Source organism: Nelumbo lutea, chromosome 2 (genome assembly GCF_056320005.1).
Source record: "Nelumbo lutea isolate HS-2025 chromosome 2, American lotus-T2T, whole genome shotgun sequence".
Classification (NCBI taxonomy): Eukaryota; Viridiplantae; Streptophyta; class Magnoliopsida; order Proteales; family Nelumbonaceae; genus Nelumbo; species Nelumbo lutea.
In genome coordinates this window covers 2,596,952-2,615,295 of record NC_142685.1, presented here as the reverse complement: position 1 = coordinate 2,615,295, position 18,344 = coordinate 2,596,952, and the positions used below count along the sequence as shown (strand labels likewise).

Here is an 18,344-nt window from a genome sequence, read left to right as displayed (position 1 = left end):
AAGATCATCAATCAATGACAAAGGGGCAAATTCACATTAAGTCTCCCCTTAAATTTGATCAAGTGCATATTTTTTCTTTCAACAATCTCATTTTGTTGAGGGATGCCCACACACGAGAGTTGATGCACAATTACAAGTTCAAAAAGACATGTAGGAAAAAAAAAGTCTATTTGAATAGTCATTGTCATTATCTGTTGGTAATATTTTTATTTGAGTATCAAACTGAGTCAAAACTATTAGATAAAAATTTTAAAAATCGTACAAAAACATTATGTTTTGACTTTAGCAAATAAATCCAAGTAGCTCTAGATTTATCATCAATGAATGCGACAAAATACTTGAAACCATCTCTTGAATCAATAGGAGCATGTCCCCACACATCGGAATGAACTAATTCAAATGGTTTAACAGAAACATGTGAACTATGTGAGAAAGGCAATCTGTGATTTTTAGAAAAATAACATGTATCACAATTTACTAGAATTCAAAAATCAAGAGGAATTCAGCAGTTATAGAGCATGATCTAAATGATGCCCCAACCTTTGATGCTATAGCCAAGATAAATCTTTCTCTTTACTCCATGCTACAAAAGCAATACTTTGAGAATCGAAGGGTTTGCTTGGTTCCCTAGAATAGATGCTGAAATGGAATCGAGGTTCAAAGTATCGACACGTATTGGCCCATATCAGTCGATACGTATCGTTCTAGGACCCTTCCGATATGCCACTATAGTGGGTGTATCGAGGGTTTGATCGGTTCAAGGTGTGGAGGAGACCTAAACTGGCCCCCCTGAACCTATTTCGAAAAAATAAATAAATATAACGTAAAAAAAGGGTATCGATTCGCTCGATATGCCCATACCAGCGTCTCGGGTGTATCGATATTTTGAACCTTGATGGGAACCGGATGGTCCATTTTGATCTAACCATTTGTTTGGTTAGAATGGGATACCAAATTCCATTTTTTATGAAATGGGATTCCCAAGGGGGAGAGGGGAGCCTACCAAGAAGTAAAGAACACATAACAAAAGACCCCCTAAACCCTAATATTAATAAAATAATAATAAAATAGTAGTATTTTAATAAAATATCAATAAATTAATAATAAAATGATATTAATTATTAAATAATAATAAATCAATATGAAAACAATAAAAACGAATATTAATAAAATATTCATAAACTAAGAATAATATTAAGATATTAATGATTAAATACTAATAAAATATTAAATAACAAAGTACTAATAAAATAATAAATTATTAACAAACTTGTAATAAAATATTCATAATAAAGTGTTACTAAAATTGTAGTTACATACTCATAAAATATTAATAAATTAGTAATAAAATGGTAAAATATTGATTATTAAATATTTATAAAAAGTAATAAAGTACTAGTAAAATAATAATAACAAAAATAACAAAGTAATAATAAAATAATGAAACAATAATAATAAAATATTAATAAATTGATACAAGATTAAAATGTAGATCTGATCGGATTCGATATTGTAAAATGTAGATCTGATCGGATATCTCAAACAACTATTCGAATATGAATCTATTAAGGATGTTGGATATCCAAATATGATCCGATGTGATTTAATTTTAAAATAATAATAAATTATTAAGAGAAAAAGAAAATATAATAATTTATATAAAAGAACAAAAAATATAAATATTTTTCAATTATTTTCATCGGATAGTATCCGATCCAATATAGACCAAAAAATGGTCGTTTTCCCGTCTAGCTCGTGAAAGCCCGATAGCGCTAGACCAGACGGGAGCCCGAAAAGAAAAAGACCGTAAAAGCCCCAAGAAGCAAATCCTCTATTCGGTCTTTTTAGCTTCCCCATACGTCTGGTAAAAATTCGAAAAACCCCTTCGTTCTCCACTTTCGACTGAGAAATTTTGCCCCCAAGCGACTGAGAAGCATCGACACAGACACAACACAGGTATAGTCTTTCTCCTTCTTCCTTCAATCTTCCATTTTTTCCATCGTTACACGCGTTTTTTTCCATGATCTTCTCTTTTGTCATCCATACTCAATAGTTCCTTACGGTTAGGGTTTAACATTTGTTAACGTTCCACATATTTCTCCACGCCCAATACGTCGAATTCCGAATCCGCCCAAGTAGTTTGCTGTAACTAGATCTCAACTGTATTTGCTTTCCCTTCCAAAAACTCTCTTTCTTTCTTCTTCACAGTGAATACTAACCAAACTCTGTGACAGTAAAATGCTGGTGTCATCCTCATTTCTGAGAATATCAGGAGCTGTTGATTATCTACTACTGTTACTCCTCCAACAGCGGCAACCACCCACATTCCCTGTTCAAAAACGTCGATATACTTCTTCCCCTTCACTTCCCTGGTCAAAATCTATCATCCTTTCTCGTACTTCCCTTGTGAGTCAAGTGATAGTTGTTATGCTCCAAGACAGACCTTTTGATGCTCAAACTGCCGCCTCAATTACTAGGCTCAATTTCAATCCATGGACTGTTGAGATTGTCTGTGAGGTTTTGAGATCTATTCCCAGATTCTTTTTCCAATCTGCTAGATCAATTGGACGCCAAAAAGGTTTTAGGCACCGGACACCTCTTAGACAGAGAAATCTACGATTAGAATCTGACAATCTTCATGATGGATTGCGTTTTTTTGGCCCTGCTGCATACCGAGATCCTGAAAAGGTCAACTTAGGATCAGAAAAGGCGTTACAATTCTATCATTGGGTTGAATCCCAATTTGGATTTATCCATAATGAGAGTACTTGTAGGGAGATGGCCTGTGTATTGGCCAAAGGGAATAGGTTGAAAATGCTGTGGAATTTTCTTAAAGAAATGGATGGAAAATGTAACAGACAACTTGTAACAACTGCTACGATCACCTGTTTGATAAAAGTTCTTGGAGAGGAGGGCTTAGCAAATGAAGCATTGGCAGTATTTTATCGGATGAAGCAGCTGCGTTGTAAACCTGATGTTTATGCCTATAATACAGTCATATGTGCTCTTTGTAAAGTTAGGAATTTTAAGCAGGCAAAATTTTTATTGGAGCAAATGGAAATGCCAGGTTTTAGATGCCCTCCTGATATATTTACATACACAATTTTGATTAGCTCTTATTGTAAGCATAGCATGCAGACTGGGTGCCGCAAGGCCACCAGGAGGAGGTTGTGGGAGGCAAACCACTTGTTTCGGATTATGTTGCTTAAAGGTTTTGTTCCTGATGTTGTTACTTATAATTGTTTAATTGATTGCTGTTGCAAGACCTATAGGATTGGAAGGGCATTAGAGCTTTTTGATGATATGATTCAGAGAGGATGTATCCCTAACCGGGTTACCTACAATTCATTTATCAGGTATTACAGCAAAACTAATGAGATTGACAAGGCCATTGAGATTTTAAACATGATGAAATTGATGAACCATGGGATACCCACAACAAGTTCATACACCCCTATTATACATGCATTATGTGAAGCAGGAAGAGTTTTGGAAGCACAGGATTTTCTTGTTGAGCTAGTTGAAGGCGGGTCAATTCCTAGAGAACATACATATAGATTAGTCTGTGATGCACTGAGTTCAGCAGGTGATGCTGGATTTTCTGATGAAATTCAGAGATGGATTGAGAATGGGATCAAGAATAGATATAAGCAAGTGATGCAAGTGAAACCAATAATGAAAGGTAGTTCCATTACAACAAATGTTAAATCTGGTGTTTGAGGGTTTGGGAATGCTCAACCATGCTGAAATATGAGAAAGTTGTCTACTTGTGTAGTTTTCATCATGTAAGCATTTCCGTCATGATTTTCTAAATCGTAATCAATTATTCTAAGCATAGATCCCTAATTATTTATTTTTCATTTAAATGGAATGCACACTTCCCCTTTGTCTACAGGTTGGTTGGTCAGCCATCAATTATAAGCTTGAATCTCTGATTTATGCACTTCATTGGAGAACAACAGAGGCAGAGCATAATTTGCTTCTTGGTTTGTAGCTTGGTAAGTCCAATTTAGGTGAATGGTGGGATATCAACTAATTAACTGCAGTCCTCTAATTTGGTAAAGTGTGAAGTTCCTCCTTAGGTATCACGCGAGAATGATTCTCACGAAATAGAAGGTTTGCTAAACCAAAAACCTAGAAGTTTCAATTTCTTGGGTATCAATGCAAGAATATTATAGTGTTTGAATGATGTTGGCCAATGTACTACCTGTCATGTTTACCTTTGGGTTGTGAGAGCAGCTTGGCCTAGAGCACTACAAATAGCCTCTTTAATAGGATAAGTTCATGAAGAACGATAAACTTCAAAACAAGTTGTTCTAAATCTGGAGTATGCTTCCAATCCACTAAATATAACATTGAGAACTGTTGAAAATGCTTTGCCACCATCAGTATCCCTATGCCTGACAAAGATGCCAGCATACCAGAGAAATGGACAGCTTTTGCGAGTGACCTGGAATATTCTTCAATTGCTTTGTCCTCCCCCACAAAAGAATACACTGTACGAACCTATGAAATAATCTGATCCATGGAAAGAGAAAATTATATCAGTTCAATGCATGTGAAACAAGATTGCATCATTGGAAGACTAACAACTTTAGTTAACTTCATGGGCCACTAATTGGAACTTAATTGATGCCATTTGGCTTCAGATATGCTAAAATAATATTCTCAGCCATATGCGACAGGATTTGTATTCTTGTCATAACCCTCCAACATAGACTAAAAGGGAAGCAGGTAATATCCTAGAAAAATATACTGAAGAGTTCTGTTACCAGGCTAGGTCAACTCTAGTACTTGAGTGAGGGTATTGTCATCATGCAATCAAGCTTTTAAACTTTGAAGGCAATATCTATACAGTACCACATTAGGGAATGCAAATATTGATCTGAGACAAAGGTAGGAGTTTACCTCTTTTGCAACCTTCCCAGCTTCAGCATAAGCAGCCTCACCTTTTCTTGACAAGGTTGACATGATTATTACATACCCTCCACCAGAAATAACCATCGATGGAACAATAGCCAATATGAAAAGTGAAAGTTGCTATACTGTTGTAAATCCTATAATAATGCCAACACAGAACTGAACAAGGTATCACCAAGCATGGCCTGCCTGCATTTAGATTTAAAGGAAAAAGGAAACACAATTTTAGTGGTCTTATTCAGACATCAGGTTATTTGGTCATCCACCAGTTTCCCTATATATACATACACATTCAGTTATGTACCTTATCACCTATGGCATCCTGCATGAGTATAGCATCACTTGAGATACAAAATATAATGTTTGCATCCCTAGTTTCTCTATCAAAGAAGTCAATATCTCGTTTCAAGACAGATTGAAGATATTTCAATCTCAAACAAGCCACCTGTCTCTCTCCTGTTTGCATCCAGAATGCGATCAATACCTTAGATCCATGTGGGAAGGGCTTAATACAATCAGAGGTAAGAGGAAATTCCTTCGTAGCCCCAAGGGCAAGATATAAACTTGTGGAAGTAAATATTAGGACTACCCATCCATGCTGAATCCAAGACAAGGACTTCCAAGTAAACAAAGTGCAAAGCTTTATGCAATAGAAAGAAAGATTCAACTGCAATTAAAGTGAACCCCATTGGTAGGATTAGAGAACTTTTGCATTCCTATTCTCTAAATTATTAATTGGATATAAGGCTTCCAGAAGGCCGAAGTTTCTGAATGCTCTAGTTATTCCCTAAACAAGTCTATTGGGCACAGGTTATTCCCAAAACAGGTCTGGAACCATGATTGGAGTCCTTTCTCTGAGTGAACAAAAGGAGATATGTTCATAGCCTTACCTGTCATCTGTTATTACTGTGTGCTAAAAGCCAATTATTTCAAGTGTGACTCAAGACCTGATTATACTTGATATCTAAAATTAATTAATCAGTTCTGTAAAACAGTAAATTAGTAAACTATTTACATGTTGACATTTGACAAAAAGGCACAAAACAGGTTTTTTTTTTTTAACCAGTAGAATTGTATTGATGGGCTGGTATTTTTCACCAGTATTAAATCCATGTTACAGTCACCCTTCTTAGGCAAAATGAGTTACATGGACTAGAGTAGGCTTCCCTTCCATAAATCTGAAAGCTTGTTGTTAAGGTCTTTGACTTTTTTTATCAAATTCAATGGTAGATGGACCCTCAGAAGGGCTGGGTTTGCTTATTCAAGTGTCACTCCCACAGTCCCACCCATTTCAAACCTTGTAAAGCTGTTGATAACTCTTATGTAGCAGAGTTACCTGGTTTGCACCTGAGACTCTTACCTGAACTTGTGCTGGAAGCAGGAACAGATAATTTTAGGTTTGGAGCTAACTTGAATTAGTTTGACTGAATTTTGGTTAACCTGAGCCATTTACTTAAGGGGCTATTTGATAACGTTGAAGTGGCTGGAACAAATGACTTATTACTTTGGTTGATCAAAAAAAAAAGACTTATTACTTTGTTACTGATAGAAAAAGAAAGGGATGAAAATGAAAATATCTGCTGGGTGTATAGTGGGCCAATAGGCATAGAAGATTCTACCAAGGCAGAAGTGTTGGCTGCACTTACAGGGATCAGAATAATTAACAGATTAGGTATTCAGAACCTCTCCATTGAAGGCGATGCAGCAAACACTATAAAATGGTTAGGAAAACAAGAGACCGGACCATGGAGACTTGGTCACTTTCTGATGGAGGCAAGGGATTTACTGACTGCTCTAATGCAAACCTGATTTGGATTCCAAGGGAATTTAATACTCTTGCAGATGGACTAGCAAAATTAGGTGCTCTGTTAGAAGATTTGTACTCTGATAAATTTCCTCCTGTATAATTCCTAAAGATCCGATCCCTGTTTTTGTTTTTCTTTTCTTTATATGTGTACACCTTCTTGTGTACCCTTCTCTTTTCTTAATGAATTCAGTTACGTTTTTCTCAAAAAAAAAAAAAAAAGAAAAAGAAAAAGAAAGAAAGATATCTTAGGTATTGGATTTTCTTGAAGATGCTTGTGAACCATTATTAGACAGTATCTTTGTAAAGATGTATGAATGCATATATGTAAATTGAATTACTTACAAAAAACTTCTTTTCTATGATGGCAGGCAACTTCCGTACTTTAGTAGGACCACCTTGCAGTTACTTCAAACATACGCAGGTATTGAACTACATAATACATTTGTGCCAATGCCATTTCTTGAAAGAAATCAGTAAGCACTATCAGATTCATAGTTGTCAAGACGACGCCTAGGCAGGCACCCTTTGAAGCTCGCCTCGCCTAATTGCCAAAGCAGTTTTCTACTTCCTACTATAAAATACTTTTTTATTCATTCTTTTTTGAGATTATAATTATAAAATAACGTTATTAAACTAAAATAATCATTTTGTGTGTTTATATACTAATTTATTTTTATTATTTTCTTATTTATTAGGGTTTAATCAACACAAACAATGCTAAATGCTGTATTGAACCCTCAAAGACTTAAAAACCTGAACCAATAAGTAAGGAAGACTTAAAATTTTATCTAATCAGCACATTTTCTTCTTCCATATATTCTTCTTCTTCTTCTTCCTCTTCTTCTTCTTCTTCTACTACTACCACCAATACTTCTTCTACTCCTCCTCCTCCTCCTACAAGAATAAGGGTTCAGCCCCTATATTTTTTGAATTTTATTTTCCTTCTTCCTTTTCATCTCATGAATATGTTGATTTACTATACTTTAATATGAAATTTATACTTTTCTTATGAAAATCATGAATAATTATTAAAGAAATATGGTTATGGTACCTAGGGAACTACCCTAGGATCTATGTTTTTTAACATAAAAAAAAACCCATCGCCTAGGCGACTAGGCAACAAGGCGCCCCCAATCGCTTAGCCTTGCCTTGGCACCTTGAAAACTATGTCAGATTTATTTTGAAACAGTACATATACTTGCATTCTCCATTGTATAAGGTCCAATGTCCAAACTACTATTGCAGGTGTGTGATGATTCAACCTGAATGGGAAATGATACATGATCCTCTGAATTACAATCATCCTCTTGAACTCCCAAACCATTATAATCATCTTCCCTATCTTCAGTTATTTGTTTTTCATGGATTATATTAGTTGGTTGGCCCCAATAATTATGAACACAATATATGGATTTCAGTGTTTTGAGATGTGTGTTAATGGACTTGATTTCAGTGTTAGTGGACTTGAGACGTGGGTTTGTGTCCCCTTATGTATGGAATTATGTGAGCTCCACATTGATTTTTTTTGTATAGTGTGGCCCATAGTTGATAACCACATATGTCAATGTATTTTTGGGGACTACATTGATATCTTGCATAGGGAAATGCATGAGTGGGGCCCATTTTAATATTTTTTGTAGGTAAATGTGTAACTGGAACCCACAAGTACTATTTACATGTTTGGCTATGTTACGAGGTCCCACACATGACATTTCACCTGTGTAAGTGTGGCCCACAAGTATGCTTGGCAAATGGTCTTTTGGCCTTTCTAGCTTTTGAGAAGATCTTTGAAAAAAATTGCAACCAAAGTACCAAACGGTCTTTGGTCTTTGAAGATCTACCTGTGAAAACTCACCAGTCTTTTGAGGTCTTGAGCGTTTGGAAGATCTTCCTAAAAAGACTTGCCAAACACCTCCTTAATAGGTGAACTGAAAAAGGCCCAACAAGGAGCTATTAACGTTCTTTTGCAACTACAAATGGCAAGTTACACATACCCAGAAGTTGTATTTCTAACCATCCTTTGTCCAATTAAATCTCTGCAAGTATTGAAGAAGAAAAGGTGGAACGAGTGGATAATTGGGACTTGTCGAAAAAAGAAAACCTGAGTGCATAATTGGGAACAAGTGAGAGAATGGAGGACTGCCTTCCTCCGTCTAGGTAAGCTGCTTGGTGATCCAAAAGCAGGCCTACATGGTGGGGTTATTTTTTACTACTGTTGGGACTGAGTCCCAGTTTGTTGAAGTTTCTGACCGAGATTCCCCCTTATCTGTAATATGAAACTCATGTCTCAACTATCAACTCCTTTTTTTGCATAGAGAAGCACCAACTCAATTATTTCCTTTGCTTCTTAAGAAACATGTTCAAACAAAGTTTGAATTTAAAGGCATCATATTGCTTCCAACTGTGGATCACTGTTGCAAACAGGACAAGGAAAACCAAATCCAAAGTTCAGGCATTATAGAGAGCAGAGGTAAGCCCATCATTTAGATGTCATTGGGTCTAAGAGGACCTCGGAAGAAATGTTGCACTGTGCAAGACGACTTTCCCACTTTGGAGCATTAAGAAGATCACACAAGTTTCCATGGCTTCTTTCTTCCTTCCTGTCTTATTCGGACACCCCGAACAAGAAAACGAAGCAGGCCCCTCTACAGGTCTCTCTCAACCACCTTCCCCTCTTCCCCCCCCCCCAAAAAAAAAAATAATAATAATAATAATAATAAATTAATTAATTAAAATAAAAGGAATGTTTTGTACATACATTTTTTTTGGTGGTTATGTCCACTGATCTTCATATTGGTAGAGCAAGATTAGTTTCATTTTGTATATCTTGTCTTGTATTCACCTGGTCTGCACATTGGACTTCTTCAGGAGAGGAAAATGATAGACAGATTTAGACTATGGGCTAAGGGAGGGACTGGCGGGAATGGATGTTACAGCTTTCACCGCAGTCGGCATGATCGCCATGGCAAACCTGATGGTAAGTTACTCTCGTTTCCTCCTATTTATTACTTATTTTGTTCCTTATTCTATATATTGGTTTTGAATCAAAATGGCTGCGGGATTGAGAAATTATAGATTTATTGGATTGGACTAATAAAAAAGACAGAGAGATTCCATATTTTGGACATTTATAAAAAAGACTTAAGTTACTAATTTGAAGCTGTGGTTTATTGGAAGTTTTTGCTTTCTTTTCTTTTATTGTGCAAATTAATCTAGGTGGGAATGGTGGAAGAGGTGGTGATGTGATTTTAGAGTGCTCCTCTGCAGTGTGGGACTTCAGCAGCCTGCAGCATCACGCGGTACCTAACTCTTCTTCTCCTTTCATTAGTAACAATTTCTCATCCTTTTTACCAAGTCAGTATAAGCTTGATTGGTATTCAAATACTGACAAATATTAATGATGGGTATCCTATCTTACAGAATGCAAACAGAGGGGGGCATGGAGCATCAAAGAATAAGATAGGAAGCCGGGGGGCCGACAAGGTTATTATGTGGAAGCATTTATGTTGTTCTTGTGAGATTCCATTGTGTTAACTTTTATTAGATCCTAGGGTACAAAAGCATGGTTCAGTTTATTGAGACCTGATTTTATCTTCTAGGTTGTGCAAGTACCTATTGGCACTGTAATTCATCTCGTAGAGGGTGAGTATCCTTCTTCTGTTGAGAACCGTTCTTTGATGGTTCTAGATCCCTGGGAGATCCCTGGTACACTTGAGGCATCTCAAGCGGAGAAGCAAACTGCAAATATTACCAGTACAGCAAGGGTAGTGGAAAGAAGGGATGTTGATGGTTCATCTTCTAGCTTTGAGAGGAAGAACAGGAAATCATCTAGCTTGCAGAAGGTACCTAGGGAATCATCAATGAGATTTCTTTCTCAGGTTTCTCCTTTGAGTAAAGAATACAAAGCTCACAGGGAAGAATCTATTGTCTATTATGAAGAGGTTGGTAGTGAAAACATTGAAATCAATGATGGTACATCTGCAGCAGAATGGGAAGAAGAAGAAGAAATGCAGGAAGAAGAGATGGAAGAAGTACAATATAATGTTGCAGAGTTAACAGAACCAGGGCAAAGAGTACTTGTTGCTCAAGGAGGAGAAGGTGGGCTTGGCAATGTCTCTTCAGCAAAATTTTCCAAGAACCACAAGTATACAAATTATTGTAACCATAACCCTAGTTCACCAGATCTTGGGATGCTAGATGATGAAGATCAATCCTCATTCAGTGCCGGTCTGCCAGGATCGGAGGCTGTTCTCATATTAGAACTTAAGAGTATTGCTGATGTAGGCCTTGTAGGGATGCCAAATGCTGGTAAAAGTACACTTTTAGGGGCCATTTCAAGGGCCAAGCCTGCTGTGGGCCATTATGCCTTTACTACCCTTAGGCCTAATATAGGGAAGCTGAATTACGATGACTTCTTCTCAGTCACTGTTGCTGACATTCCAGGGCTTATAAAAGGTGCTCATGAAAATCGTGGACTTGGGCATGCTTTTCTGCGACACATAGAGAGAACAAAAGTGTTGGCTTATGTAGTAGACTTGGTAGCAGCACTGGATGGTAGAAAAGGTATCCCTCCATGGGTACAGTTGAGAGATTTAGTTTTGGAACTTGAATACCATAGAAAAGGTTTGACGGATAGACCTTCCTTGGTAGTTGCAAACAAGATCGATGAGGTAGGTGCAGAGGATATGTATGAAGAGCTAAAGAGAAGGGTGCGAGGTGTTCCCATTTTTCCTGTCTGTGCAGTCTTGGAAGAGGGCATAACAGAGCTAAAAGCAGGCCTTAGAATGCTTGTAGATGGTGGAGAATCAAGGAGGCTTCAGTTAGATGGGATTATGCTTGACTAGTTGACTAACACGTTTCCAAACATGGGCATCCAATCTTTAACGCTAAATTTTTGTGATGACTTCGGAGAGACCATAGCTTCTTTTAGTTTAGGGAATGGGTAACGATGATCTTCTTCTTCCATACTGTTGCATTGCCTGTCGACGCTTAGATTGGTACATCGAATGGAGCTTGATTGATTGATTGGAAACTGGATGACTGAGCTCCATGATACGCTGATGATTGGTTTGATTGGATTTCTTGTTGATTAATACGCCAGAATGGTTACTACAATATTGTTTGATCCGTTGTTAGTGAGTAACTTCTCAAAGGCTTCATGATCATTTTCACACTGAAAAGCCATGTATTCTGATGTGAACTTTTGATATCACAGAGAAACAAAGAGAACCTGAATGAACGATTGTTAAGTGTTAATGAGAAATGTTGGCGAACCAAAAGGTCCTCTATGTAGTCCACCATCTAATAAATCAAGCCAATTGGTTCTTTACGGAACCGGTTCATTGGTTAACTGTTGCCTTCTATGGCAATAAAGCGAAGGAAACGGAGAAACACTAGGGTACATGTATAACAGACCAAAATTTATGGTAGAGAGGATAGATGGCTTCTTAGGCTCCGTTTGGGAAGAGTGTAAATATAAAAGTTATTGGTAAAATGCAAATATGTTTGGTTCGTGAAAATGCAAAGTTGGTTTAGTTTTGCAATGATAATTTTGTACTCTTAATAAATGATTTATAATTGGGATAGGTTCAAACAGGAATCCCGAGATTGAGATGTGCCTTTTTAACATTGATCAACTCTAAGGTTGTGTTTGGAGTGTAGAGTGCATTCGGATCCATGAGTTAGTTTTGCATTGACAAATTTACTTTCTTACTGAACAGACTTTCAGTTGTAATGGATGCAAACATGAATCCCTATATAGAAATCTACCTTTCCTAACATTAACCACTTTGAATGCAAATTTACTTCTTTTTTTCATGTAAAATTACCTTTCATTTTAAGTGTAAATATACCTTGGAAATTGTGTTTTATATCATTGTCAATTCATAGGTGCTTTCTTTGCCAAAGGGCTAGCAAAACTGAACCAGAATGCATATTTACACTAATCGGACATTTACACCCTATTTGCATCATTTCCAAATGCAGCAAGTGCAAAGTTTGCATCTTTTTTTTTTCGGGATATTAACTTTGCTCTCATTTTAAATGCAATCATGTCTTGAAATCTGTATTTACTGTCATTTTTTTTTAAGACAAATGCATTCTTACCAAAGACTAATACTGAACCAGGAATACAAATATGCAAATATACACGTTTGCACTCTTAGCCTTAATTTTCAATATCTAAACAAAGTATACATTCAAATGAACGAGGGAGGATGCACTTCTTGGTTGAATGGCAATTTGAGAGCGGACAATTTAGCGAGGGATACGGCTCTTGAGGTTGGTGTGAGGCGCTCTTTAAAGAACAAATCTGAATTGACCCCAATGCACCTGTGTAATATATACAAAATTAGGATGAGAGAGATGGATTTGTGCCAGTAGTAAGAAGGAATTCATGGCCGCCCCTCTCTCGTTACACTCTGGACCTCTGGCTTTGTAATAGCAGATGACCAGTTCACTTTATATTGGTGGTGGACTACATTGATGACCCCGTGTTCCACTCAGAATTGCTCTCTTTTTAAATATAAGACTTAGACCTGACAAAAAGTTGATCCAACCCGCGAATCCAACCCGACCCAAAAATTAGGTTTAGGGTCTCATATTGAATTACCTGAATTTGAGAATGACTCGACCCACCCAACCTAGAAAAAATTAGGTTGGGCTGGGTTGGGCTATGGGTTAACCCGTTGACCCGATTTTTAGGTCTAATTGGGACTATTTATGCATTGTTAGAAGTTTCCACTCTTTAGATTTTACTACTTAGTTTTTACTCTTTGAAGTGTTAAATGTTCAAGTTTTTTTATTTTATATTTGGAATTTTAAGGTTAATTCTTTTAATTTTGGCATTTTTCATGTATTATTCTTTATTTTTAAAATTTTAATTTTTTTTTGATGACCCAAATTAACCCATGGGTCAATCCTAACCTAAACATTTAGGGTTAGGATCTAGCATTTGGAAACCTGACCCGAAATCAACCCGAAGTATCTTGACCCAACCCGAAACCGACCCACCCAACCCAATTGCCAAGTCTAATAAGACTAGTATATAGTTATGGACATATATAATTACTAATCATACCCTCCTGATTACTAATCCCCGTGGTACACTCAGGGATTTGCCCTCACCATTGCTTTCACAGCAACAAAATTGCAATCACAAATGCTGTTTTGGCATGCGGGTGGGTGAGAGTTAAAGTTTTGTTGACACATCTTATTAAGTAATTCTTCTATTCCGTATACCGTATACTCGGTTAAAAAAAAATTGTAGCTGAGCAACTTTTGGGCCCTAATATCAATAAAAGTAATCTTTTTAACATAATTATTAAAATAGGCTAACTATTTTTAAAAAATATTAAATAGGGGCAGAAATATTGTTAATCTCCTTCCTTTAAATCGTCGAACAAATCTCTCCCAAGATTAATAAATATTAATCACAAATCTCTACTTTTTTCTTCATTCTTGTAATTGCTGGCTTGCTGCAAATAAAAATGGCGAAACCCACTCTTGTGTTTTTGCATTTTGTTATGTGTATCTCACTTCTTTACTTAGCATAATTATTGACCTCTTCCAATCCCAATTTCTAGGCTTTAATGGTGTTCAAAACTGCTTCAGATACCTCTAAAAGGTTTAGTAGCTAGAACCAAGCCGCCAATTTGTGTTCTTGGTATAGTGTTTCATGTATTCTTTTAATTATTTCAGAAGAATAATTCATAGCAGTTCTACTTTAAGTTTGGAACAACTCAGATGCAGAAAATAAGAAGAAGAAAGAAAAAGAGAGAGAGATCAGAATGGGGAGATTTATTCAGCGGTCAAAAGGTAGAAGGAATTTAATAATTAAAAATAAAAGTTAGCCTATTCTATAAATTATGTAAAAAGATTATTTTTATTGACAACTGACCTTGTGCTTCGTACGGAAAAGTAGCATTTTCTTATTTTGATATCCGTTATCCAAGTGGTTAGTCATGAGGTTTTTACATTTTTATTTGATAACCAGACAAAACCTTATTTATAATTCAATAACGCACTTTTAACTGATGAAAAGAGTGGGATGCATCATGCATGTCAATGTGAGGTTTCAATAACCCACCTTTTTGCTGGTTCTTCATTTGAAACGAGAAACTAAAGGGTATGAACTCCAATTAGGGATGGTAACGGGCAGATTTTGGGAGCATTTTGTAAATTCTAGATCTTATTCACCTCTTAACTCATACCTATCTCAAAACCCGTAGTAAGTTGGATTTTGATAATCTAAACCTTCATCGTAAATGAAAATGCAAAACCCTCCTCGCATTCAAGGGTAGGGGTAGGTTGGGTTTAGAATTTGTATCTAATTTTCTATTATTTATTATCGTATATAAGCAATAAATAAGTAAAATAGCATAAATAAATTATAAAGTTTCCAATTATTTGATCAACATATATAAAAAACACATAAGTTATCAATTATCCTTCACATAAAATTCAAAATAATATTAAATTCAACACCTAATACATAAAAGTTATGTGTTTTCCAACAATATGCGGGTCGTGAAGGGTCAGGTATAGCCTAATACTATACTCTACCCATACCCGTATGGGTTGGAAAATCCCAAAACCTGTCATTCAAGTAAAAAAACGCACCCCATCGGAAAAGGTAGGGGCAAGTATCCACCGAGTAGGGTAGAAGTTGCCATCCCTAACTCCATCTCCATAAAAGAGAGAATAGTTGTAATTTTAAGAATTGGAAGGAAATTAGGTGGATTGTAGTGATTTTACTTTATGCTCGAAGTTACCCATGTCTCTTCTACAAAGAAACTCCTACCATGCATCTCTATTTATCTCTCATTCCTTCTGTTCATTTTCCCCCTCTTTTGGGGGTAATGACACATATTCTAGCCCATACCATAGGGTGCAAATGGATCGGATTCTGATCCAATCCGATCCTATTTGGTCGAATTCAAATTACCCCTATTCGTATCTTCAGATTGGACCAGATTCGGATCGCCCCCTATCCGATCTGAGAAGATCTGATCCAATATATGTTATATATTTAAAATATAAATATGTATATAATACATATATATACGTTATTTATTTATTTATAAATATATTATTTGTATTGCATTTTTTATAAATTTATTATATTATTTATTTTTTTATAAAAATCTTGTATATATCATAAAAATAATTTAAAAAATAGAGAAAATTCCCAATTGATACCCTATATTTGGGTCTAGTGTCACTTTGGTCCCTGAACTTTAAAACACGACAATTCAATACCCAAACTTTCAAAATGTGCCAATTTATCTACTGTTAATTGGCCATCAATTATATGTATCATATAACATCATGTGCGATTTAAAACTTTTGAAAATGTCAAAATTACCCTTAAAAATTAAACACTATTCATCATTCTCTTCCTAGAGAAATGAAAGAGATGTGTAACCCATCTGATTTCCTGCCCAAATTCTTTCCTAGACACGTCTCAAATTCTTAGACATTTTTTCATAGACGCTCAATTGAGCAGATTTCAACTGCATTGATCTGAGCGACTTTGTTTCCTGGCAACGGTATTGGGCCTAAAATTATTGATTCCGTAAAGCAGGTTGGTTTAGTGCATGTCTCTCTATTGAATGTGTGGTAAGATTTTTGTTTGAGAGAGAGAGAGATGAGCAGCAATTAGAAAGTGGAGACGATCTCGAGACTTTGCTCAATGGAAGATAGAGAACTTTGGTTCATGCTCTTACATATGGACCGACCTTTTCAAGGCCGGGATTGGGAACTGGTAACACCCTTGTTCCTTGTATAATTCTCCATGAAACCCCCTTTCTTTTTCTTTAGTATAGTTTGATTCTTCTGGATTCATTCAATTGTGTTTCAATTCCAAAATATTCACATGATTCGTTCCTCTTTCCATTGAATATACATGCACTTGTCGATAGAGAAGAATCGTTATCTCTACATTCGACTCTTTCTAGAGCCATGTCGGGTCGCTAAAGAACAACTTCCAATAGTTAGATTTGTTCTCCGAGTCTCTATTCTCTAATTTTGGCGCTAGTCGTCACCCTTAAATCTCGCCAAGTATTTATTCTAATTTCGCTTTTTTTGCTGCAAATTCTAATTTCGTTATTGTTTTGCATTTGAGCGTTCATTTATTAATTCCTACTTTATTTCCATTTGAAGAATTTAGTCAATTATCACAGAACGCTATAACGAAACTTCAATTAACAGGGTGAACTAGTACTAGGAGGGAAACCAAGTTTATCTCCATCTGGATATCTCTGTTGATTTCAGAAGAGCTCCGAAGACCTGGGCATCATGGGTTGATTGGCATATAAATCCACGCAAGACTCAAGTTTTCTTTCGAAGTTCAACACCTTCCCGTTTCAGGTTAGATCACTGCTTTATGGAAACAAATCTGTTATTTTTCTTGTCTTGTGTTTTAGTCTATTTCAGTTGCTTAGTAAAATGAATTTACTGAACTGGGGAGGTCAATGAAATTCCGGGGGAACAACCTCTCAAGAGCTCTGAACACCAGGGCATCATGGGTTGACATGCACCTGAACACGTGCATGCGCCATGCACGTAATAGCTATCGCTTACAAAATCCACGCGAGACTCAAGTTTTCTTTCGAAGTTCAGCACCTTTCCATTTCAGGTTAGCTCACTATTTTATGAAAACAAATCTGTTATTTTTCTTGTCTTGTGTTTTCGTCTGTTTCAGTTGCTTAGTAAAATGAGTTTACTGAACAGGGGAGGTCAATGAAATTCCAGGGGGCACTGTAAGGATGTTACTCAACCCCTCAACAATATTTCAGGAACAGACAAACCACCCAAAAAAGAATATAATTGCTAGAGAGGTTATAAGACAAATAAAGACTCCTGTAACTCTCTGAATGTAACTAGTTTGTCAAAATACAAGATATATGGTCATCCATCTGTATATGGAAGAAATCCAGGGAAGGGTCCTTCAAGTATTCAAGACTGTAGTCATTGGTGCCTCCTGGGCGTTCCTGATACCTGGAATGAATTGTTGTATACTTGTATTATTATTATTAGCTGCAATCTAAAGAAAAACACGATTCCACTTAGCAAACTGATGAACGCATCTTAATGTCTCTCAGGTATTTTTTTTCCTTCCTTTGCTGTGATTGTTGTTCACAAAAAAGTAGAGGGGGTGTTTGGTCCTTCAATGTTTTTTCTACTAATGCTTTTATCTCTCAGACTGTATCATTCGCCTTCGCCTGTTCAGTTAAATGCTACCCGGTGATGATTAGATTGCCTAAGTTGGTTTCTCTCTCTTTACATTTGCATTTTTTTTTCTTTTTTTTTTTTATCTCTATTGGACAGAATACTCAACTGACTTTGATGTGAATTAGATGGTTGATAAAAAAAATTAGATGACATTCAAAGGGCATTTGTGTCTTTTCAATTGTCATTTAACGACTAGTTAACAAGTAATGGATTGCCACATTTTGAAAGTTCTGGTACTAAATTGTCACATTTTAAAGTTAAGGGACCAAAATAGCACTAGACCCAAAGTACAAGGTACCAATCAAAAAATTTCCCAAAAAATACTTGTATTTTTTATTTATTTAAATTGATATATTTTATTTTTTAATAATTTATTAATTTTAAA

The 18,344-nt window shown here is 36.1% G+C and overlaps 1 protein-coding gene and 1 pseudogene across 4 annotated transcripts; both read left to right on the top strand.

Annotated features, from left to right (window-relative positions):
* Positions 1-1,816: 1,816 nt before the first annotated feature.
* On the top strand, positions 1,817-12,006 carry LOC148868080 (GTP-binding protein Obg/CgtA). Of its 3 annotated transcripts, none has more exons than XM_088973968.1 (6): positions 1,817-1,956; positions 7,096-7,148; positions 9,596-9,704; positions 9,944-10,026; positions 10,148-10,210; positions 10,327-12,006. In XM_088973968.1, exons 3-6 carry the CDS (start codon positions 9,605-9,607, stop codon positions 11,569-11,571), a joined length of 1,491 nt encoding a protein of 496 aa, XP_088830094.1. In that variant the 5' UTR covers positions 1,817-1,956; positions 7,096-7,148; positions 9,596-9,604; the 3' UTR covers positions 11,572-12,006. The 3 variants fall into 3 exon arrangements, with proteins under 3 accessions (XP_088830094.1, XP_088830095.1, XP_088830093.1); XM_088973969.1 differs by lacking the exon at positions 1,817-1,956 and adding an exon at positions 3,913-3,998; XM_088973967.1 differs by lacking the exons at positions 1,817-1,956; positions 7,096-7,148 and adding exons at positions 8,771-8,884; positions 9,152-9,378.
* On the top strand, positions 1,835-3,720 carry LOC148868081 (pentatricopeptide repeat-containing protein At1g77405 pseudogene; annotated as a pseudogene). The gene is made up of 2 exons (XR_016108291.1): positions 1,835-1,956; positions 2,235-3,720. The product of XR_016108291.1 is annotated as a pentatricopeptide repeat-containing protein At1g77405 pseudogene (transcript).
* Positions 12,007-18,344: the final 6,338 nt, after the last annotated feature.